We start from the raw sequence: 23,870 nt of genomic DNA, 5'->3' as shown, positions 1-23,870 counted from the left end.
GAATAGGATCTTGCAGCGGCTACAACTGAAGTAGCCCAATCATTATCCCGATGACCCTTACCCCATCAACGACGTCTATGAAGTGGCAAAGTTCATCTTGCATGGAACTAATGCAGGGCCACCAGCAGTAAAAACATCATCAACTACACCAGCTAGTGGGATGACAGGTATCAAAAGCAAGGATATTTCTTTGCTCATAGAAAGCCTAGTCAAATCGGTGCAAACGCTCATGACCACAGCAACCAGAGAAGTGATCAAGTCGAATGGCAGCATCTAATCTGCCACTGCAAGTAAGCCACCAGTGATGAATGAAAATGCGAGCAAATATTGCCACTACTGCAGAGAAGCAGAAAAAATGATAGGAACCTGCAAACACATCAAGGAAGACATCAAGAATGGCAAGTGCATGTGCAATGCAGCAGGAAAGGTTGTCCTACTGAATGGAACTTTCTTGCCTCGTAATATCCCAGGAATCATGATCTGTGATTAAATATACAAGTGGCACTGATGCAACCAAATGCTGATAACCACATCAGTCTCAGCAGCCAACCTATTTGAAGTATCATCAGCCAAGGCCAGCTCATTCTTGCTAGAGGCAGAGGATAGGATCAAAGTGCTAGAACATGAGTTATTTAATCTCAAGTGCTCAAGGCCAGTATTTGATGGTGTTCATATGCCACCTAGGTGACCAGCAGGAGTGGCGCCAAAGCTAGCACAAATGGAGAAAGCACCTGAGTCTTCAAAGCCTCAGATGGAGGCTGAGAAGGCTAGTGAGAGTACTCCAAGTGTGTCCGCACCAGTAACAGAGTGCGTCAGAGCATCCATTCTGAGTAGCAAGAGATGTGCTCTACATTCCACCAAGTATGCATAACTTTGGACAAGCCCTGAAGCCAGGGGTGCATGATGCAGCCTATCATAATGCATCACCTATCTACCAGCCAGAACTAGCAAACACAGTGTTCAAACAGTCAATGAAAGCATCCTCAGTAACCTTGTCAATGGAAGAACTGCTTTTCATATCACCAGACATCTGAAACAAGTACCGAGAAGCATGCACACTAAAGCACATTGTGCCTCCAAGTGCAGCAGGAATGGTGTCAATCCTAGAATCTGCAGAAGATGGAATGGTGGCAGTTGGACAGGAGGAGGAGTTTACTTGTTGAGGGGAGCCACTAGCAGCAATAGGCTCAATCATCCCTGATCCCTACGATGCATACTTGAAGCATGTCCACAGTGGAGATGAGCCAGAGCAGCTAACAGTGGCGAAGGACTCACATGCACTCCACTTAATAGTTGTGCTAATTGACAACAAGGAATGAGTGGAAGCGATCCTAGATCCAGGTCGTCAAATCATAGCAATGTCAGAAGAAGTGTGACACACACTAGGACTTATCTATGACCCAACCATTGAACTCAACATGCAATCGACAAATGCAGAAGTTGATCAGTCACTCGGTCTAGTGCGCAACGTACTGTTTCAAGTCAGGGACATAGTCCTCTATCTCCAGATCCACATCATTGAGGCAGCAGCCTATGATATTCTGCTCAAACATTCATTTAATGTGCTCACCAAGAGCATAGTGCACAATTTCTTCAATGAGAAACAAACGGTAACAATCATATGTCTGAACATGGGACGAGTGGCTACTATACCCACTGTACCAAGAGGACCACCCCAAGTTGGGACACAGCAATCTCGACAGAAGGATACGGGTTTTCACTAATGGAGGATATGACTATCAAAAGTGACGGAATGGCTCTAATCATCAATGTAAGTGACTCAGACATCCCAGTAATATCAGCCTATTCCCTAGTCATATCTTCTGATCCCATCTCAGTTCAGTCCAGCTATCTGTGAGCATCGGGACAAGTTCTCGATGCAGTGTCCTCATTATACACATCAACCTCAGCCATTCTTCCAAGCACAAATACCACATTTACGCAGCTGCTACGATCAATAATCAGATTTGCGCCCACTTCAGAATCAAGTACGAACACGATGTATGTAGCCACAAAAAAGAAGTACAAATTGGTGGCACTTAAAATGAAGCTGGTAATCGCATCAGTACTGGAGCAGTTTAGATCATGTACAAAATAATAGGAGATCCACTATGAAGTCTACCACAACTACCCAAGTGACCAGGACTATTCATTCTAACAGGACAATACACCAAAGAGTGAATGGAGGTGTTAGATGCTGTGCACAAGCCAGGATTCCTGTGACTGGAAGAGTGAGCTTTGATGCATGTGTTCATGTGCCTACACAATCGGGCATTCACTTGGGGAGATTCAGAAAGAGGGAGCTTCAAGGCAGAGTACTTCCCACCTATGGACTTCCCAGTAATATCGCACAAGCCTTGGATCGAGCAGAATATTCTGATTCTGCCAGGAATATACAAAGAAGTATGCACCATAATCAAGAAAAAGATCAATGCTGAAGTATACAAACCATCAAATCTCTCCTATCACTTCTGATGGTTTTGCATAGTCAAGAAGGATGGAAAATCATTGCGATTAGTCCATAGTCTGAAGCTGCTCAATGCAGTCATAATTCAGCACTCAGACATAACTTCAACTTCAGAGCACTTGGCAGAACAGTTTGATGGTCGAGCATGTGGTGCCATGCTGGACCTATATATTGGATATGATGAAAGACTCATAGCTGAAACATCACGTGATCTTACAATGTTCCAAATGCCATTTGGAGCATTGCACCTAGTCACCCTGCTGATGGGATGGACTAACTCAGTCTCTATTTTCCACAACGATGTAACCTACATCCTGCAAGTGGAGATACTGGCCTATACAGTCCCCTACATTGACAATGTACCAGTTAAAGGATCAACAACATGATATGAATGATCAGATGGAACCTTTAAAATGATCACAGGCAACAGTGGCATTCAGCGCTTCATCTGGGAACATTTCCAGAACCTCAACTAAGTGGTGCAACACATGAAATATGCAGGTGGAACATTCTCGAGCACAAAACTAATGCTTTGCATGGAAGAAATCACAGTAGTGGAACATTGGTGCACCCCTGAAGGATGCCTGTCAGATGAATCTTGCATATGGATGGTTCGAAACTGGGAACTGTGCAAAGATCTCTTAGAGATCTGAGCCTTCCTGGGCACAATCGGAGTGGTGAGGATATTCATCAAGGATTTCACCAAATGAGCCCACTCACTAGTACAACTCACAAAAAAAGGAGTTCCATTTGAGTTTGGTGAACCTTAGTTCAAGACAATGAAGGACTTGAAGCAAGCTCTGCTGCAGTCACCCATGCTGCACGCAATTAACTACAACTTACCTGCACCAGTCATTCTTGCAGTGGACATCTCTCAGATTGTGGTTGGATATCAGCTATGCCAAGATGTGAATGACAGATCAAAGAAGTGATTCTTCAACCACTATGGCTCAATCACACTCAACGATCACGAGAAAAGATTCTTGCAGCCAAAGTTGGAGTTATACAGATTGTACTGCATGCTCCAAGCACTCAAGGTCTATTTGATTAGCATTCAGAATCTCATCGTCGAGGTGGGAGCAAAATACATCAAGGAAATGTTGCAGAAATCCAATATCACCCCCAGCGCAAGCATCAATTATTGGGTCATTGCAATCCTGATGTACCAATTCAAGCTAGTCCATGTACCTGGAGTAATGCATGGACTAGACAGTTTATCACATCGACCTAGACAACTGGAAAGTCCACCACCAGAACTAATCAAGGATGCAGAATTTGATGACTGGATAGATCAGATGCACAGATTCATTCATCATATACTTTTCTTATTGCAACTCATGAACCCCATGTCAGTGACTGAGGATGGTCAATTTTTCAGAATGGAGGAGGATCCAGGCATACAAGCAATCTTTGCACTACCAGAACAGTCAGATAATGGAACAGAGCTATCAGCAGAGCAAAGTTTGATCTCCTATGCCAATGTTTCATGATCGGCTAGAGCCAGAAGAAATGATAAATTGATCTCTCAGATCATCGACTGGCTAGAGACACTGCAGAAGCCAGAAGATCTGATAAAAAAAGAGTATGATCATATGCTCAAGTATGCAGTTCACTTCTTCAAGTGAGATGGTCGGTTATGGTGAAAGGATGCTCAGAGATCACACAAGCTAGTGGTCCTGCCTAAAAACCATTTGAGGATTCTAGCTGAAGCATATAATGAGTTGGAACATTGAGGTGTCTTTCTGACTTAGGCAGCCATGGTAAATGATTTTGATGGCCAGACGTTGGCGCAGACATCACATGGTTTATCAGAACCTGCAAAATATGCCAGAAACAACAGATTTACCAAATTCTGATCCCACCAACTGTTGTAATACAAGCTCCGGTCTTCACAAAGATATATATCGACGCTATGCACATGCCGCCATCGAACGGATTCAAATATATTGTGCAAGGATGGTGCTCACTTACACACTACCTCAAGTTCTGAATGCTCTGAGTGGAGACAGCAAAGACACTCAGTGACTGAATTTTTAAGGACGTACTTTGTCACTGGGGAGCATTGTCAGAAATTATAATGGACAACGGAGCTCCATTTATAAAAGTTGTAGCCTATCTGGAGAAGAAGTACCATGTCAACCACATTCAGATTAGTGGCTACAACTCTTGTGCAAATGAAATAGTTGAACATCCACACTTCAACATTTGGCAGGGGCCTATTCAAGACTGCTGACAGGGAGGAGCACAAATGGAGCCAGGTTGCCCACTCAGTATTTTGGTCAGAAAGAGTAATCATTCGATGATGAATGGGGCGCTCATCCTATTTTGCAGTCACTGGCACCCATCCAGTTTTACTGCTCAATATCATTGAAGTGACCTCCCTGATTTCAGCACCAGTCAGAATGGTAACAACCATGGACCTAATTGCAAGTCGAGCAGAAGTGCTGCAGAAACATCGAGAACAAGTCGCACATATTCATAATGCTGTCTATGAGGCTAGGAGAGCAGCTGCGAGATGATTCAAAAGAATACACGAGTGAACTATCAAAGACTTCAACTTCAAAAAAGGAGACCTGGTACTAGTACGACATACTCAAATCGAAAAGGTGCTTAATCAAAAGATGTGATCATGCTACATAGGACCATATGTCATGTTGTTTCACAGTTGGGGAGGAGTGTACATGCTCACTGAGCTAGATGGAGTGGGCCTGGATAGACCAGCCATGGCATTTTGAGTGGTACCTTTCATGGCAGAGGAGAAAATCACCATATTCGAGGAAATGCTGGATGCATCAGAAGTCTGACTCAAAGAAATGTGTCAAGCTGAAGATGAAGGAGAAGAAGAGCCCTGTTTGGAAGATGATGGAGAACAATTGGAGAATGGAGGAGAAGACCAGCAGGGAGAAGGATCCAATGACGATGAAAAGTAGGCTCTGAAGGAGGGTCAGCAACTCACCATATACTGCTTTCAAGATAATTCCCTCTATTTAGAATTCAAGACAAGTCAACTCAACCTCTCAAGTACAGCCTATATAATCTTTTCTTCCTTAACTTGAGTCACACCGATGGTTTTGGGCAAACAGTATATATTTTGCAAAAAGAAACAACAAATACATTGCCCCGCATGCATGAAGGGGAGAGAACACTAGATAAAGTGTACAAAAAACATGCCGTGGCAAAGCCCTAGGGTGTCACTGTGCCAGCCCATCCATGAAGATCCTCAAACTCACTACTTTTGCCTGAGGAACTTGTGATTGTCCTCGGCCATCTTCTGTGAGTTTTGGAGCAGCAGGTCAAACTGCAACATTGTTGTGGAGAGCCGCATTCACAGCTCATTGTGCTTGACAGTGACAGTGACCAGAGACATATTGTCAGTGGCCAGCTTTGACGAGGATGTGACTGCAGAGTTCTTTGCGCATTTCTTACCCTTCGACAACTTCATCTTGTTAGAAGTGGTGGCCTTGGGCTCTTCGAGTGGCACTCAGAAGTGCTCAATTTCAGGCTTCAAGTCTTCAATGTGAGCACACTTGAAGGTGCGAGTGGTGATGAGATCTATTGAGGCAACATTGGTTAGCATGTGCATGAAGGATGAAGAGCCATATACCAAAGTGATATGGCAGAATCTTTAACATATGACTGGTCACAGCCAGCTCTTTCTTGGCCAGCTCTTTAAGCTTCTTCTGTAGCTTAGTGGTGGCAGCTGCTTTCTTCTTGACCAAAATGACTGGGACTGATCCTTGAAAAGAAATGATAGTAAGAAGGCAATAGAAAGAAAGAAAGGAGCAGAACTTACGAAGACAAGGGAGCATGAAGAGGTGCTCCTCGTATTCACCAACAGAAGTGTCCTGGGGAAGACCAAGCTGTTTGGCAAGGGAAGCACCCTTGTAGTTGACCTTGCCCTGCTTCCTATTATAAGTAAGCTGCAGAAACGCCACTGTGAGGGACATCTCCTTATCGATGGCCAGAGGAAGGGACCAGTGACATTAGTGGTAGATCGTGTCAAGCCCAGCCCAGCCAGAATCGTCATTCAGATCAAAAGCAGTTAGGCGTGACCACCAAATGCACATCTTGTGATCACGGTGGCACTTCTAGCACATTGGCTCAAACTCGTCGAGGATACAGGTTTAGGTCACCTTTTCAGACTCCAGGCAATGGCAACACTATAATACGAGAACGGTGAGTGAGACTCAGAACAATGGATGGGCAGGGCTTACCAGACAGGCAATGGTGGGCTTGTGCCATGCAGACATGTACTCAGGAGAAAGAGAGTGATCATGGAAAGTTCAAATTGGCAGATGCATATGTCAGTCCAGAATGGCTTTGGCAACTCTAGACTGGCAACCATGTCCTTTTTTGGAGCAGTCTCAGCAGATAGAGTAGTTGAAGACTCATCTGCAGAGGCCTCCTCATCATCGGCCAGCTCATCTTGGTCAGAGCTGCAGACAGACATGATGTTTTCAGGTTCTCCTTCAGTGTCGATGTCCATTGCCAGAGCACTGGGCATGCTAGGGAGGAACAGCGAGTTGTTTGGGCTTGGCTGAAACTGCAAGGATGATGATGTCAGTGTCTCTGAAGATGGGGCCTCAACATTTATAGGAGTGATGGTAGATTGAGCAGGAATGGATGGAAAAGAGTCATGTAGAAGAATGAGTGGGGATGTAGCCAGAGAAGTTTCAGGGATCTCAATAATGTCACCCTCTGTGGGTGTATGGGCTGACACAACTGAAGATGGCAGAGGGCTCGAGTCCTATGCAGGCTATTAGAAATGGATAGGGTGCAAGAAAAGCAAGCCCGATGCACCTTGGCCTCAGATAAGGCAGCAGCGTGCACCAGGGGACAACAGCTCCTCATACCATGAGAGCCAGGATGGATGCATGATGGATCCAGCAAGGCGTGGACCTTCTCACAGAAGTTCTTCATGTGAATGTGAGCAGCCTCCTCAGGAATGTCATCCAGAATGCACTAAAGATAAAGGTTTTAGTAATGACTGTAGCACCAGGCACAGGTAGCAGGACTCACCAAGCAAGCTGAAAAAGATCTCACAGCAGCCTCCATTGCACAGTCGTCATCCAGAGCACAGGCTACTTGAAGGTCCTTCCACCCCTCATACAGAGCAAAGCACATGGTGGTGACCTGTGGCGAGGTCTTTGAAGGGGACTACAGGAGGATATCACATTAGCCAATGAGAAATGGAAGTAGAATGAGAAGAAATGCACCAGTGGTGTGCTAGCAGATTGCAACAGCATCTGTGACAAAGGTGGAGCCACAGGCATGGGCATGCCCATAAGCAGTGAGAAAGAGTGAGAAAGAGGAGAAGGTGAGCCATTAGGTGCCATGGCAGCAGTAGAGGGAACGAAAATTGATGCATCAAGTTGGACCAATATGTTGAAGGAATAATGTATTCCGAGTAATCTACAAAGATCACAGTAAGAAGGAGGGTATGGAAGGACACTGTCCAATAGTATTATTCATAGAGATGGTACGATAGGACATTGACCAATCACAATATTCATAGAGTATCGTACGACACTGAGTAAATATGCCATTGGCCAGTTAGATACTGTAGTATTACTCATCTATGTAAGTAGACAGTGGCTGTAGATACCAGAGGTCCTAGACCCGGTATATGGGGTCTTTACCCACATGTATATATACCAGGTAGCTACACCACAATCTAAAGGAACTTCTCCACTGAGAGACTCGACCCCTTAACTGGGTGTCTTGTAGCCTTGCCCACTAAGTTCTCACCTTGCTGTGTGTCCCTGCACATGCTGCACTAGCATGTAGCTCTTTCATCAGATTATGAGCCCCGCTTCAACCTTGACACCCTGCAACTGCGCTCTTTAGCGCCCAACTAGGTCACCTGACCAGTTACCCATTTTGGTATTCTCTTATTGGGAAACCATAACATTTATTATTTGTGATAAGTACCTTATTGGGAAAATCCAAAAATAAATTGGGCATTTTTGCGCCTGTATGGACGCTATATAAATACACATGTTTGTTGATTAGTACCTTTTAAGGGAAAGCAACTTACATTTATTTTTCCCTCCATTTGATCCTCCAGTCACAGACTGACGTCGACACTATCCCATACATGTTGATTTTATATACATATATTATTCTTGTATAAATTCTTGAAAAATTATTCATGAGTTTATGGTTGCATAGAATGGTCCACGCGGGTGCTTGACACTTGAAACTGGATTGTTCATCCCATATGCACCTTTGTGTTGACACCTTTGGACAAAATTTGGAAGGGAAACCATTGTACATTCATGAGACATTGATCTACATAGAAATGTATGCTCTCAATGACCGGAAAGTCATTAAACTATCATTTTTTCTTTGCCCACCCTCCCACCCTCCTGTTGCTTGACAACATGGCCATTGTGCTGTACATTCCACACAGTCTCCTGACGATGGACCCGACTTGTAAAATGTGGGGGTGATATGGAGAAAATATAGATATACATTTATAGGGAAAGGAAACACCCAATCATAGATTAGGAGGTGCTCCTCACAAGCCCCAACCCAATCATAGATTAGGGGGTGTGCTATTAAGCACATCAAGCTTACCATGTAGACAAGTGAACACACTGGTCTTTTCATGCAAGTATCTGCCTAGTCATCAGATATCCATGGTAATGCAAGTATCTTTCAAGGCTCGGGTAGCACCTTGACAGGCCGCTTCGCCCCTTTAAAAGCTTATAACATTGATTGATGCGACATTTAGTCCTGAAGCATGACAATTAAACTGCATCACACATTAATGGCAGTCACCCATATCTAGTTTATGATGAAGTAGACTGTTGTTGACGAACTCCACTGTCGCAGCAAGCTCGTCGCTTCATATAAATGATGATATTTCTAAATCAGAAAATTAGTATAGGATACTGCTAAGGCACGCAGAAAACAATCTAACCGAGCATAGTGATAGCCAACGAGATTGCATCCATACTAGTTCTTACATCACAGAAGAACCACTGTTTTTCCTTACAATGATTAGATACCAAATACAGCCAGCCCAGATTGTGGAGCTATCAAATCTGAAGAAGTGCACGACACTTGACTAGCCAGAATATTCGATCAAATCTTGCATACCAAATCTTCACTCGATCGAATATCCATTTGCGTAGTATACTGTGAAATATACTGTGACAAATAGGGCAGATACTGTCCCTGAAACAGATTCCTGTTTCTAAATACTTTAGTGAAGTAAGGGCAAGCACTGTCCTTGAAACAAAACTCTTGTTTCTAAAGCATTTGAACCTGGGCAGCTTTGAGCGCCCTATGGCACGTGACTTTGCATGATTAAAAAATCATATACTGGTCGAGATTCGAACTTGGTATCTCATCCATTCAAGTGGCTTAGGGGTTAAGCCATGATGTTCAAGTTCCCCGAGATCACCTGACACTATCACTCAGGGCCCGCTCGCCCCCCAACGAGTGCAGGTTCGAATCTCAGTGGGGGCAAACAATATCATGACTTGATTTCTGACTCAGCAGCTAGAACACAGAAGCACGAGGTCATGACCGAAGACCGAGGATAAGGAGATTGCATCCGCAATCATAAACTATGTTTTTCATCCACAACCCTTATCTTTTAATTCGACAATTAAACTGCAAGCACGACGACCTTGGCATGTCGTTAAAATGTTCAATTTTGGCAGCTTTAAGCGCCCCTAACGACCTAGTGCATGTCATTAAACTGTAAGCACATTTGACCTGAAGTAAGTCTTTAAAACTGCATCACATGGCAATTACTGTGATGATTAGCCAGTTCACTTTATTATGCCTGGTTTATACCTTATCATAGTATCTTATAATGAATGTTGATGACCATGCCGATGATCATTCCGAGTGGCCAATGCTCATATTCATTTAAGGTATATTGTGAACACAGGGCAAACACTGTCCTTGAAACAAAACACTTGTTTCTAAATATTCCAACCCCTGGAGGCTCGTACGCTTGCTTCCTCATTTCTTCATATCAGCAACCCCACAGTAATGACCTGTTCATGAAACTCGTCAATAGTTCATAGAAACTATGGTACACACAATGATGTGATACATACTGTGATTATCTCGATCAAGAGAGGGTGTTGAAGGAATAATGTATTCTGAGTAATCTACAAAGATCACAGTAAGAAGGAGGGTATGGAAGGACACTGTCCAATAGTATTATTCATAGAGATGGTACGATGGGACATTGACCAATCACGATATTCATAGAGTATCGTACGACACTGAGTAAATATGCCATTGGCCAGTTAGATACTGTAGTATTACTCATCTATGTAAGTAGACAGTGGCTGTAGATACCAGAGGTCCTAGACCCGGTATATGGGGTCTTTACCCACATGTATATATACCAGGTAGCTACACCACAATCTAAAGGAACTTCTCCACTGAGAGACTCGACCCCTTAACTGGGTGTCTTGTAGCCTTGCCCACTAAGTCCTCACCTTGCTGTGTGTCCCTGCGCATGCTGCACTAGCATGTAGCTCTTTCATCACAATAGATGTGCTTTGAAATTGTAGGTGAAAACAAACATCGACCATGTGGGGTGAATGTCAGACTTTGCAAAAGTTCGAATGGTGTCGTCTTCAGTGGTTCACGCTGATCTTACAAACGGCTGCATGCGCCAAGACGTATTGTCGCTACATCATATGCGAAATTGTGAACAAGCGGTGAACAAATCAGCATTTTATTTTTTTTCTGATTTTCTGTGTTCTTCTGCGGACCCTATCGACCAGCCATCTGTTGTCGCACAGCTCTGAAGACCTGATTTGCAGACACCCGCTCGAATAAGGGTCGTTAACGTCAGAATCGGTCAGATCAAAGCTCAAGCCCGAGTTGTGCGTATGTCGACAGCGCGGAGAGCTTGATATCCTCTCAGGCCAGATTGCGCTGATCTGTCAGAGGCCAACTTGAAAGGTGCATCCATTACCTCTCTTGTTTGACTTTGTGACAGCACGATGATTGTCTTTCTCATGTCTGCCACTTTCACCCTCTCCAGGCTCCCTAGGTCATCTTCTGCGCTGAGTTCTTTTGTTACGTGAGTTTCATGCAGCAGTGATATCACTCATTGATCTAATGTTTAATGTGACGTGCATAACAGAGGTCGCAAAGGGCGTTGTTCAGCCCCGCGCCAGATTTACGCCGCAATGTCACTATACGCCGGCATTCATTAGTGAATGGCGCTTTCCGGTTGCCATCGCGATTCTCCTGGAGCAGACACACGAAGGCAGCGGCCCCGGTGGTCGTCTCTATATGCCCCATGTGTGTCGATGACACGATTCTTCAAGATCTGGCGAGCGATGCGTAGACAACGTTACAGTTTCGGTACCAAGATCGAAACACGGTCGGCGGGATGACGTTCTCACATACGGTAAGCAGTTGCTCGCTCTCGGTAGCCGTCAACGATATGCATTTGTATTGGTCAAACGGGCGGCTTGAGGGCGGCTGAATTGGCATTCGAATGCCGTATGTCCTATACCTCCCCTAACTTTATGGGTGGACATAAAAAGGCCAGACAGGTACCGAGGAAGGGATACCATGATGATTTGATGCATTAAGGTACAGTGAATGACTCATCGGGCTTGACATTGCCACCGTCGTTTTTACGATGACATCATATATGTATATGTATTTATATTGATGTTTGGCGACCAACGTGCTTAAATTACCAGTGCCGCGCGCTCAGACATCGCCACACTCTCGAAACGTGCGGCCTCGACGTTTATTATCGGCATCAGGGCGGGCGACCGTAACCTTGGCCTTCACGACGTACCTGCGTGGGATCATGAGCGGCACGCGCACGCGTTCGTGCCCGCGGATGATGGACGAGCAGACAGATTGCTACCGGTTGCCGTCTGCCCGAATCGAATGCCACCGTGTTAAGTACGTTGCCGGGCATTTCTTGCATGCATGGCTAATCCGACTGAAGATAGCTGTGTAGATACGGACTAGCGTTCAGACTGTACAAAAAGGTTTGACCTTCCGGCCGTGACTACGACGGTTGTACGGATTCGCACCATGTAAGCATCAGACCGGCGCGGACGATGTTGTTCCGTGACTTGCGCCCAGCGGTTGTGAGCTCATGCTCTGCTCCTCACGATGGAGATTAAGACTGACTTGGATATATTTCCTCTATCTACGTGAAGTAATCCATTCAGATTCACTACACGTGTAATTTACAAGCGACGTTCTGGCAGCCAGAGAGTCACATCTGCTTGGTCCGCTTTGCCATCCCAAATCATTCCACTTATACCTTCCCTGTGGTTTTGGAACGACTTGCCACGGGAGGGGATGGTGGAAGTGCGGCGGCAAGTTACCCAGCACCTTTCATAGTCCAAGTGCGGCTGTGGTAGCGGTAGAATAAGGAGGGAACCTTGACCTTCTTAAATCACTGGGTTTGCTTAGCTTACGGTTGGGATCTGGTTCAGGGTGACAGGCTAACATACCGTCTCGAAGCGCCTTGGTTTATAATTCACTCGGAGTCTGGGACAGCACAATACAGAAACACAGAGGGATAATTTAAAGTGATTGCAGAGATCCTCACTAGCTTACCAGTACTTCACGCGTTGAGCAGAGATACAAGCCATCAATGCATCACCATCGGTGCTACATTTTGGCATGTGGAGGCGGTACGCGCGTACCATGGATTAACCTCCTGACTTTCCTGTGATCCATTGGATGGACATTCTGACTCTGTTAAGCTGTTGAGGCTGAACAGCACTGGTTCGTTACGGCGACGCGCAGTTATTGCATCGTACTGTACTACAATATACCGCGCTCTCCTATACGGTTAAGCCCACGGTTTGCTTGACTGGAGAAACATCATCCCAAATCATGAAGCTGGGCACGATTACCACACCTTTGAGAGAATCGATTCAGCTACAACAACGTATTAACCGTTAAAGCTCCCATAAAGGAGACGGAGCGATCTGTCTTCCCGTACGAGACATGCACACTATACAAGAACTACCCAACTATCGTACACTCACAAATCGCAACGCTGGTGCCACGACACTAACCAATGTACTAAGCAAGCAGGGTATCAGAGAGCGCCCGGCCTATGCACAACTTGAACAGATACATATCGAGTATCAAGCGTGCTCTGAGGGTGGATCGTAGATACCAATGGGTAACCGGCATCTAATCGCACCGACCTCAGGAAAGAGCGTGCTGCGGAGTCGGAACGTAGGTTGTCCATATTCGAATTATGAAGTGGTGAAGAGGCGCGTGCAAAGTTTCGGCGCCATTGGCGAATTGATATGGGCCCGGAGGTGAGATTTTCGATAGCAGCCCATCGTCGCTCAAACCAGTCTACATTTTCAGCTGTCCACTCTCCCGTCCAATGGAAGGAATCCATAAATACCGAGATTGGGGGCCAATAGGACGCTCCGGACGTGAATGCACCAATTAGAAGTGCGAGTTCCTCATCATCAGCAGGGTCGGAGAAGTTTTCCAACACATAGCCATTACCAGTAGGTGGTGAACCTTGACGTCGATAATACATCCAGGTGGCAGACGGGCCTTCACCCACATGCTCAAGCACTTCCGGCCCAGCGAAATGCAAGACTAGGCGCCATGTCAAGCCGCCATAGGAGAGAAGACGTTGAACATGAGATCGCCCCAGAAGGACGGCAATGGAGTGACGATAAGCAAACAGAGCCGAGCGACGATCATCCGATATCGGGAGGTCGGGAAGAATCTCCCGCTCTATGCGTGCCCAAATAGGGGGCTGGCCTCCCCTCAAGGGGCGAGCAGTGCTGAAGGCAAGTGCACGCTGTATGCCATAAGCCTCTCTAAAAAACCATTTGAAGGCCAGGCCATGCGAAAGACAAAACCTCAGTATATCGGGACCTTTAACATCTGGGTGGACGAGGAGAAATAGCGCCACGCGAAGCTCTGAGCGAGCTGGTAGTGATATGCGCGAAGCACTTGCATATCCAGAATCGACCACCAGATGGAGCCCGTTGGACGGCAAATCCATGGCAGGCGGGTAGTAATCCGGGGGATGCAGATTGCAGAGGAACCCCAGCAGCTTGCTGACGACGGGCTCGACGGCTGAGCATACCTGGCGTAACGAGCGAATGTCAATGTCCGGAGACAGTGCAGCTGTGACGGATGCAAAAGTTGCTGGAATTTCAGTGGCAGCCGTGGTATTCGACGGTGAAGGAATATTGTTTGATGATGTCGACAACGAGTCTAGGAAAGAAGCATTGGGAGGATTCTGTGCTAGACAGCACTGATGACTCACCTGCCATATAATCCGGGAGACATGGTTCGCTATCGGGCAAGCGTCTCAGAATCAGCGCCTCGTGGGCCACAGCCACTGGCTCAGTGGCAGACGCCACAGCGATGTTGTTTGGCATCATCGGTAGCGGCAGGTCGATATCGTCATTCGAGGCCGCCGGTGATGTGTCTTGCGAAACATTATTAGAGAGTCTCTGGGCTAGACAATTTCGCCTACTCACTGTTCGTATGACTCAAAGGTAACGGACTAGAACTGATTAAATTCCCAGCCATGTTTGGAGAAGACGCCTGCAGTGACGAAGGGGACTTGGTGCGGCATAGTGCATGTAGACAAGACAGCAAAAAGTGTGGAGCAACCCGTAGACGAGAGCGATTTTCGCGTGCATGGGTACCCAAGGCAATGGAACCACTCCCATTCCCATCATTTTTTGCACGAATAGAGGCCCCTTGGATGAGTTTCACGATAGAGACCATCGGCGTACGAATCCGACCCACGAGACTACGAACTCGCCGAGGGAATAGGGATTGCGGGAACATTGGGGCATCCGATGTAGGCTCATTTATTGAAGAGTTTGTACTCTCCGGTGGTTCGTCACCTGGCAACTCTGAAGGACGAGAAGGAGAAACCAGACGAACAGTTGCAGCATCCGAAGATGTTCGCTTTTTGTAATCAATGAGGGGACGTATGTTGCCAAAGAATACAGGGAGACCCAGGATACCATCCCAAGAGATAGACGGGGTGCTTGATCCTCCACTGATCCGAGGACGGTCACGGAAATAGACGCGAAGGTTGACCTGCTTGATCCAACTGCTATAATCCTCAAAATCATAACAATGTTCTAACCTTCCCCAGTCCTCTGCTCTCGGCACCTCGTTCCCGCTTTGGCACCCATGGTGTTCAGCAAGCACGTGTATACGGGAGGGATAGAAGGTCGTAGGATCAAACTTGAACAGCTGGCGAGGATTCTCAGGATTGAGAATGTCGAACATGGGAATGAGGGAGTATTCGTGAGCCCACAAGAGTGCAATAGGGACGTTGTGTCGGTGCCAGTCGATCCACAGAGGTGCGTGCCGGCTATGGAAATACAAGGGGTATACGGTAACTCCACGCTTGGGTCTTTCTAGTATTGTCTGACAGACAAGCGTCTGTGCAGCAGCGGTCCACGGTAGAGGGCGTCTGACATGATCGTGCTGATGAAGCAGGTAGGATGCGAAACCGATGAAGTCCAAGAGAACGCGACGGAACTTCCATAGCACTGCTCTGGCCGTGTCTTGTGAATGATGATGCTCATACAGTGCTGACAGACACAACATGGAAGGATGAGGATGTTTCAGGCCCAAGGGATAATCAGCACGCGTGGAGAGTAGCAGAGACAAGTCCAGCGTGGAGATAAGGGTCTCCCGAGCAATCTCCTTCGCACTGCTCGATATGACCCATCGTGAAGCTTCACCTTCTGGAAGGGCTACCTCTTCGATGTCGTCTGAATGGGCTGCGAGGCCAAAGAGCCAGTGATCAGGGTGAGCATGGTCTAGTGCGATGGGGATATAAGCCCGCCATGGGCGGACTTCGTCAAAATGCTCCGCATCTCTTGCCCAGTCCAAAGGCCAAGGGCATCCATCAACGGGTCGGCGATCCTCGAAGGTCGGCGGGGGGGCGAGTTGATTCGCAGATGGACTATGAAATCCAACGAGAACGTAGCAAGTGTTGTGGGCATGTAGCGGAACAGCCTGGCGAGGCGGGCAGTTTGTACCTAGTCGGACGAGTTGGTCGTTGAACGCGTCAGTTGGAGAGTCCATGTCGAAGCAGGGCAATGATTCTTGGGAAAGGGACACCAGGTCGCCTGTGCCAGATGGTGAGCTGTCTGAGGCAAGCTCTCCTTGCATCCAACTTACACAGGAACGATAGCTTTCCGGCTCAAAGTTAGTGTGATTGCAAGGGTGGTGATCAAGTTGATGGACTGATAGAAGCCTTATTGAGTGGGCCACTTTGAGCCGCAACACCAGATATAGAACCAATCTCCCTGCAGTCGCTTTGATTCTGCAGCCTATCTGGGATCTCGTTTTCCCACCTGCTCTGGCTTGGTAGTACCGCTCGTCCACAAGACATTGTCTCAGATACATGCCATGAATGCTATAATGGGCAGGCTCTTACACTTTGATATATATCGGCTTATTTACGCTTGCACTCCACTTTTTACACCCGTGGACATTGCAACGAGAGTTCCTCGCTCTATACGTGCCCTAATTTGAGCGGGACGTTGATCACTTCGCGAAAGATACTTATTTCCCATCCTGATGTTGCCGCGAGAATATGGAATATGCCGTATGCCATTACTCAGTAGTCGCGGCACATATGGGGGAAGTGGAAGGCAGTCATGGACCCTGAGGGTGAGGCGGAACGGGGGAACAGCTGAGTGTTCTGGGTCTCAGCCGCAGGAGTTGAGTTGGCCGCAGGAGTTGACGGACCGTTGTGGTCAGGGTTGCGGCGTAAGTTGCCGTGATACGTGTGAGACGCATGAGACTGGATCTGTCCGGCAAAACACTGTTACTTTGCATATTATATGTTAATCATACGTTACCTTCCACTGGCAGGCTTTCATATATCTCGCCGAGTGTCCTCCAGGTTTTCCATGTCGTGCTATAATTTCTAAAATAAGGATGCATTCTAGCTTTACGTCGCCACCGACGGCACGCTCGCAATCTGCTGCTCCGCCACCGTCGCCTTCCACTGGCACGTCCTCTGCAGCGGCTTCATCTCCGCCACCGCCTGCATACTCTCCATCACAGGATCGAACTCGCGCTCGCACGCTCCTTCCCTGCGCGTGGCTTCGGAAGCGGCGTGGGTGTCATAGAGACTGGCCCCGCACTGAACCAATCGGACTGCCACCAGCCGTGTGTGGCATCAACGTTAAACTTGATTGGGCTCGATGCGGAGGGTCCAGCCCGGAGAGAATTTGGCAAAAGTGGGAGGGAAGGCTCAGAATTAGTGCTATCTGCCCCGTGCTTGGCGCTTGTGCATGCGCCAGCGCAGCGGTTTCCGCACGTGCACCGCGCTTGTGCTGCCGGCGCCGCGAGTCGTAATTCAACCTACGGCGGGCACACTGGCTACGAGAGCAACGTTATCAGTAAATGTGTATTAAAGCAGCCACAACTGGGTGACCGACTAGAGGTCCGCCAGAAATCTGCGTCGACATCGTGACACATAATGGAGAGCAAGAGAGAGGGTACAGGCGGAACGAGAACTCATGGCACGTGGATTGCCACAAGCGCATCCAAGCGTGTCGCGATTGACTGTGAACGCGTCTTCTATACTGCGGAACGGTACTTAGTTTGCGGGTAGATCTAGACGGGCTCCAAGCTTCATCTTCGATCAAAATATTTGTTCTCCATGCCATGAGCATTTTAGACAACGCGAAACAAGAAGTAGTCTACATCCGCTCCAACGGCTTTAAAGTCAACAAGCGCATCGCCGCACCAAGCACGTCCCACGTGCACAGGCACATCCACATGCGCCCCCGCGCCTTCGCGACATCCGTCTCGCCCTTCACGACGACCGTCTCCCACGCGCTCGAAATCGCATGGCTGAGGCGGAAGGCGAACGTGACCACGCCGCTCGGCTCATGCGTGCGCAGCGCGGTCTTCACCACGTCGGGGTACGACCCGAGCAGGAAGATGATCTCCCGCGTCGCGAGCTCCGTGAGCAGGCCGGTGTCGATCTGCACGGGGGGCGGCAGCAGGAGGAGCTCGGGATTTTTGCAGGAAATGGAGATGCAAACGTATGCGTATTGTAAGCTATGGACCGATGTCGCCCTCGAAGGAGAGCATGCGGTCCCAGTTGAACGTGTAGTTGTTGATTCTGCGGATTTAGAATTGGATTGAGCCATGCTTAGTTTGATTGTGAGACCGAGACGCTTACCGCTTCGCAGCCATGTCTTGGGATCTTGACGGCCGTGATGCCAATCTCCTGCGCCACTGCCTCAATGGGTGCTTGAGATTCTTCTACTTCTCCTCGTTCTTTTTCATCTGCTCGTGCATCACCACGCCTGCCTCATGGATACTCTGGTCGAGGAAGACGACCGTCCCTCGCCGCGTGCTCATGCCCAGCATGAGCCCATAGTTGACGAGCTGGAGGTCGTTCGCCCGCTCGAAACCCATCAAATCTCAGATCCAGCACCTTGAAGAACTGTGCGACGTGCAAAACCTGCTGCGAGATGACGCAGATCATCTTGTCGAATTTGTATTTCTCGTACCGCTCGATCGCACCGCTGATGTCGTGCATAAGGTAGATCGACGTCCCATCTGTGCGGATCACACATCGACATCATCACCATCCCATCGAGAATGGACTGAATGCACCTTTTTCCGCGGAACCGCATTCCCGAGCTTGTACTTCTCCAGGTTCACCCACTCCGCGCCTTCTTCATCATCAATCAAGCCTTTCCTCCCAAGCACCTTCAGCGCCAAGTCCTGGCTCGCCTTCCCGACCATGCTCTCGCCGGTGTACACGTCAAAGTGAACATTCAGTCGTGCGTACTCCTCCGCGTATTTGCGGATCGACAGCTCGCGCCATACCCTACAGTCCGCGAGCGCCGCCTCATTGCCGTCCTCCATCGGTCTGAAGAACACCGCTGCCTCAACCTTGACGTTTGGATCCTTTTCCGCGTCAGCATTGATCTTGACGTAGACTTCAAAGAGGTGCCGGATGGCGTCTTTTTCGAGCTGTTCTCGGGAACCGTACAACGTTCTGCTGGCCGGACTGGTACTGTGTGACATTTGCGCCCAATGCGGTTGTCGTAGTGGTGGTGGTGGTGGTGTGGTAGTGGTCCTGTGGAGCTAGTCGTGTGGAGATGGTCATCGTGTGGAGGTTGTGTGGAGGTGGTCGTGGTGGTGATCATGTGGTGGTGATTGTGGAGCTGGTCATGTGGAGGTGGTTGTGGTAGTGATTGCGTGGTGGTGGTGGCGGTTCAAGCACTTGCCATTCATGGAAGGACATCGTGTTGCGCTCGCCCGGGCCGATCGGTCATGGACGCCCATGAACGGCTGGAGACTCGTTCTCCCACGCTGCTCGACATGGTGGCCGATGCGCTCTGTAACGTGGACGGACCTTGATTTTCCCTCCATTCGCAGTAAGCCGGTGCCAGCTTGTCTTGGGCGTCGTGACTGAATGGAGGAACAGCAGGCCTGTCTGGGCTGGCACTATAAACGACACAGAACACAGAACGCCATGCATATCAGCAGCAGGTGAGAACGTTCCAGGAAAGGCGTACACAAAGCATCGATCTCCGCCCCAGCCGTCACACCCCGTCGAGCCCCACCATCATCAGCCCGCCGTCCATGCCCAGCGGCGCACCCTCGTCCTTAAGCAGGTCGCACGTGAAGATGTTGTGCCCGGGGCACTCGCAGATCTCGCAGACAGTCTCGAGGTTCGCCGTCGACGTGGACGAAGGTGACGCGGCGACGGACGGGGTCGCCGAGGTAGGCGTAGACACTGAGGAGCGAGACATCTTCTTCTGCGAGCACGCGAGCTTGTCCTTGAGCTTCTCAATCTCAGACTCGAGATCTTCCTGTATAAGCGATCAATATGCATCATCGGCAAGACGGGTAGCAAAGGCTGGTACGTACTTCGCGGTAGACTTGAAGAATGTTGCAATCAGCGCGATCCTCGGAAGATAGGACGCAAGCCGTACCTTCGACTCAATCAACGTTTCCAGCTCACTGATCTCTTTGTTGAGCTGCAATGCACCGTGAACATGCAATCACACGTCCTTCTGCAGATACTCACATCATGAATTGTCCGCGTGCTCGTCCGCTCCGCCTCCACAAGCTTCTTGCGCAGCTGCTCGAGCTCAGTCTGCCGCAATGCGTTAGTCACTGGCAAATATTCGGAAGACCATTGAGCTGCGCACCTCGTGCTTCTTCTGCATCTTCACAATGTCATCCGCAGAATCTGCACCATCAGCGGCATAGGAAAGCGATTCCTCTTCGCGCATGAAACTCTGCTCGACGTTCTCCTCGAGCGTCTTGAGTTCCTACAACGAAGTGATGAACAACGTCGGCATTAATGCGGTAACGCCCAATCTACCTGACGAAGCTGCTCCGTCTCCGAGAGAAGGAAGTTGTTCTCTTGCTCGAGCGCGTTGTTCCGCTGAGCGTGTGACGAGTTCTCCATCTGCAGCTCTTGCACGATATGCCTGACATGAGAGCTTTCAACAGCCTGTTCTCATAGAAACATCGCAACACGCACTTGAGCCCGGTGATCTCGTCCCGCGCGGTCGAGATGTCATGCTTGGACGAGGACGCCTTGCCACATTCGATCCCGTTCACAAGAATCTCGCGGTTGACCTTCTTGCGCAGGTTCTCCAGCTCGGCCGTGCGCTCGTCCACCAGCGACTGCAGCGCTGCCACTTCCGCATGCGCCGAGTCTCGTTCGGCCTTGCTTTCCGCGAGCTGCTCACGCAACTTGGCGTACGGTTGAGCGTCCGCACGTGGATTTACAAGGCATGCATGATGTGCTCACCTCGGCCGTATCTGTCTTGGATTTCTCCAGTAGTTCGGTAAGCTCGCGAATCCCGGGCTCAGTTTCGGCGGGTCCTGCAATGGGCGTGCTGACGTCGTGAGGATGTTCGGATTGAGACTCGGAGAGCTGGTATTTGAGATGCTCGATTTCCTGCTGACCGACGGATAACGGCATTGATCTTCTCATCGCCGGATGCGATCGGGTTGAAGCTCTCAAATCCTACAATGAGAGACACGACATCAGTGTGTGCAATGAAAGTGGCCGTCCATATCACTTTCGGCAATCTCGCTCCGAAGGCCTTCATTCTCTGCTCTCGCATTCTCCAATGCAACTTTGCTCTCCCGCAGAGCCTCATCGAGCTCATCAATCCGCTGGCGTGCTGTCTTTTCCGAACGTATCTGACGACAGTGACAATCACCGCCGAGCATCCGCACCCATCCGGGCCGCCATCCCCGCCGCCATATTTGCGCCCATCTGCACGCCGATGCCCTCCGAAGGCACGAACACCGCCTTGACGCCGACCGCCTGCACACGCGCCACCTCGACGAGGCGCAGCTCCATCTCGCGCGCAAACTGGTCGCGCACCTCAGCATCTGCCGCCGCGGATGCGGACCGCCTCGGCCTCGGCCTCTGCGGCCATACGGGTGGCCTGTGCCTGTGCGGCGGCCTCGATATCGAGCCTCTGCGCTTGCGCTTTGGCGGCGGAGACGATCTTGTAAGCTTCTTCATCGGCGGTGGTCTGGGTGGAGCAGAGTGTTCTTCCATGTCGGTCAGCGAAGAAAAAACGGCCTCTAAGATTACACGGTCAATGTGAATGCGTGCTGTGGCGGGGACTGGTCACTGCAAGCAAGCTTAGGTCGCCACCGCTCACGTGATCAGACGCGCTGTGTCCAGGAAAGTTCAGGTCAAACAGCCCAGCTAGTGAGGATCCCCAAAGTGGGCTGTTTGCCCTGGGCCACTGAGAATGATGCGTGATTCACGGTAGTGACATCAGACCGAATTTACCTACCTGCTACGCCATCCCCTATCAACTCGTGCTCCTGTCCCTATCTTGTGATGTGTTGAGTCATCTGGGTGTGTGATTTCCATGTTATGTAGTCTCATTATCGGTAGAACCTCTCTGTGGCATCTTCGTTGTCATATGTGACATAGTGTCGGGGAATATGATCCCAAGAGGTGCGCAGTTCTGGCTCAGGACTTGGCGTGCCTGATCGCAGCGCAGGGAACATCTCCACATTTCAACGGGATATGAGCTCATTCAGTATCACAAGGGTCTCCTGTCCTTCGAGGATGAGGAATGTCAGACATGGAAACAGCGTGGCAAGCTACCGTCGGAAACGTCACTAGCCACAAGATTGGCAGGGATCGTCGTTCCGTCGCTGTACACTTCGGGCGTCGGTTGGATCAAGAGCATGACGCCGAGCAAGCGGCACGCCGAGCTGGTGTGGGCGGAGAGCCTAATGCGATATTGCATGCTCGTTCCACCCCATGTAATTTGACTGCAGGCCATGCTCGGTCTCGTCTGTTGGGGCGATTGGCTTACATTCATCAAAGAAACGCGAGTTCTGTGGTCCCGTGAGTCTCATGCCTATTAAGCCTCGCAGACTGACCATGCGTACGACGATCAATATCTATCTATCGCCGTCTGGCAAGTTCCTCGAGACCGTCGATGCCGAGGCGCAAGTCAAAGGGGAAAGGCCCGAGGATAAGTCGATTGATGCGCATTTCCCGTCAGGGGTCTGCCTGGGCATCGCGCTCTCCAATGTCATTCTGTCAATGATGCCTTCTATCGAGCCTTTTGGATGCAGTGGAGACAGGCATGCTGGCCTGCATGGAGGATGATTGACGGACTCGGATGAGCCTGCCGTCAGTCTTGGTGTGGACTGGATTTCCTCGTGTCTCTTATGCATGATTGAGTTGCGCGCTGTAAGAACAGGAGGGCCTTTCCGAACAATGTGCGACACGGCACTAATGCTCCCATCTCGTTCTGTCGAACTTCACGTTCGAAGGTATTGACATCAGCACGGCGCAGAAGATTCTGGATCATCGTCTCAAACGGTATCCCAATGGTCAATGGTACACTTCGTTCTTTTGTAGTAGTTTGCATGTGGATGTACGCTGTTTTCAAGGGTCTTCTTTCTCTTCGGTCCCGCGTCGTTGAGAGCGGGACATTGGACGATGGTCCGCTGCTGTTGCCCGCAAGGGAACCGATGGCGACGCCCTCAGACGAGCAGGTTCTCACAGAATACTCGCCACATTCCTTTCTGGTTTTCCTCTAGTATGCCGGAAGTATGGTCGCTACCAACCGTCGGGCGTCGAATCCACCAACACCCATGATCATTGCCCAGCCTCTTGTCAGGAACAAGCTGGTGACGGCGCCCCCGACAGACTGCCAGTTCCGCCACATCGCATGGCACCTATCGAGGTTCCTCTCGGATGACGCCGTGCCGCCCGCGGAGGCGGAGCCGGTGACGCCGCAGCACACGGGCACTTCGTCGATCCAGGTGTAGATGATGGGCACGTTGGTCATGTCCGAGTTCACGACGCGGATCGCGTCAGACTTGAAGCTTGAAGACCCAATTCGACGAGGTGCAGAACCTGCAGCAAGACCTGGGGATC

General features: G+C 49.3%; 4 protein-coding genes across 4 annotated transcripts; all 4 read right to left on the bottom strand.

Annotated features, from left to right (window-relative positions):
* Positions 1-5,948: 5,948 nt before the first annotated feature.
* On the bottom strand, positions 5,949-6,414 carry LAESUDRAFT_763496 (uncharacterized protein; the record flags this gene model as incomplete). The annotated part of the gene is made up of 3 exons (XM_040913271.1): positions 5,949-6,019; positions 6,072-6,203; positions 6,261-6,414. 3 exons carry the CDS (start codon positions 6,412-6,414, stop codon positions 5,949-5,951), a joined length of 357 nt encoding a protein of 118 aa, XP_040759499.1.
* A 6,252-nt stretch (positions 6,415-12,666) lies between these two features.
* On the bottom strand, positions 12,667-16,855 carry LAESUDRAFT_717328 (uncharacterized protein; the record flags this gene model as incomplete). Its single annotated transcript, XM_040907324.1, has 8 exons — positions 12,667-12,814; positions 13,043-13,096; positions 13,132-13,154; positions 13,291-13,349; positions 13,480-13,504; positions 13,641-14,686; positions 14,739-14,903; positions 14,956-16,855. The coding sequence occupies 8 exons, from the start codon at positions 16,853-16,855 to the stop codon at positions 12,667-12,669; spliced, it is 3,420 nt and encodes a 1,139-aa protein (XP_040759498.1).
* A 1,307-nt stretch (positions 16,856-18,162) lies between these two features.
* LAESUDRAFT_795568 (Nucleotidylyl transferase) lies at positions 18,163-19,507 on the bottom strand (the record flags this gene model as incomplete). Its single annotated transcript, XM_040913966.1, has 4 exons — positions 18,163-18,526; positions 18,738-18,877; positions 18,936-19,033; positions 19,063-19,507. 4 exons carry the CDS (start codon positions 19,505-19,507, stop codon positions 18,163-18,165), a joined length of 1,047 nt encoding a protein of 348 aa, XP_040759497.1.
* A 521-nt stretch (positions 19,508-20,028) lies between these two features.
* LAESUDRAFT_763492 (uncharacterized protein) lies at positions 20,029-22,016 on the bottom strand (the record flags this gene model as incomplete). The annotated part of the gene is made up of 11 exons (XM_040913270.1): positions 20,029-20,298; positions 20,353-20,367; positions 20,422-20,466; positions 20,517-20,585; positions 20,641-20,763; positions 20,817-20,925; positions 20,979-21,193; positions 21,252-21,339; positions 21,410-21,470; positions 21,526-21,630; positions 21,686-22,016. The coding sequence occupies 11 exons, from the start codon at positions 22,014-22,016 to the stop codon at positions 20,029-20,031; spliced, it is 1,431 nt and encodes a 476-aa protein (XP_040759496.1).
* Positions 22,017-23,870: the final 1,854 nt, after the last annotated feature.

Source organism: Laetiporus sulphureus (genome assembly GCF_001632365.1).
Source record: "Laetiporus sulphureus 93-53 unplaced genomic scaffold LAESUscaffold_56, whole genome shotgun sequence".
Classification (NCBI taxonomy): domain Eukaryota; kingdom Fungi; phylum Basidiomycota; class Agaricomycetes; order Polyporales; family Laetiporaceae; genus Laetiporus; species Laetiporus sulphureus.
Note: the sequence above shows the minus strand (reverse complement) of the source record. Positions and strands in the feature narration are given on the sequence as shown.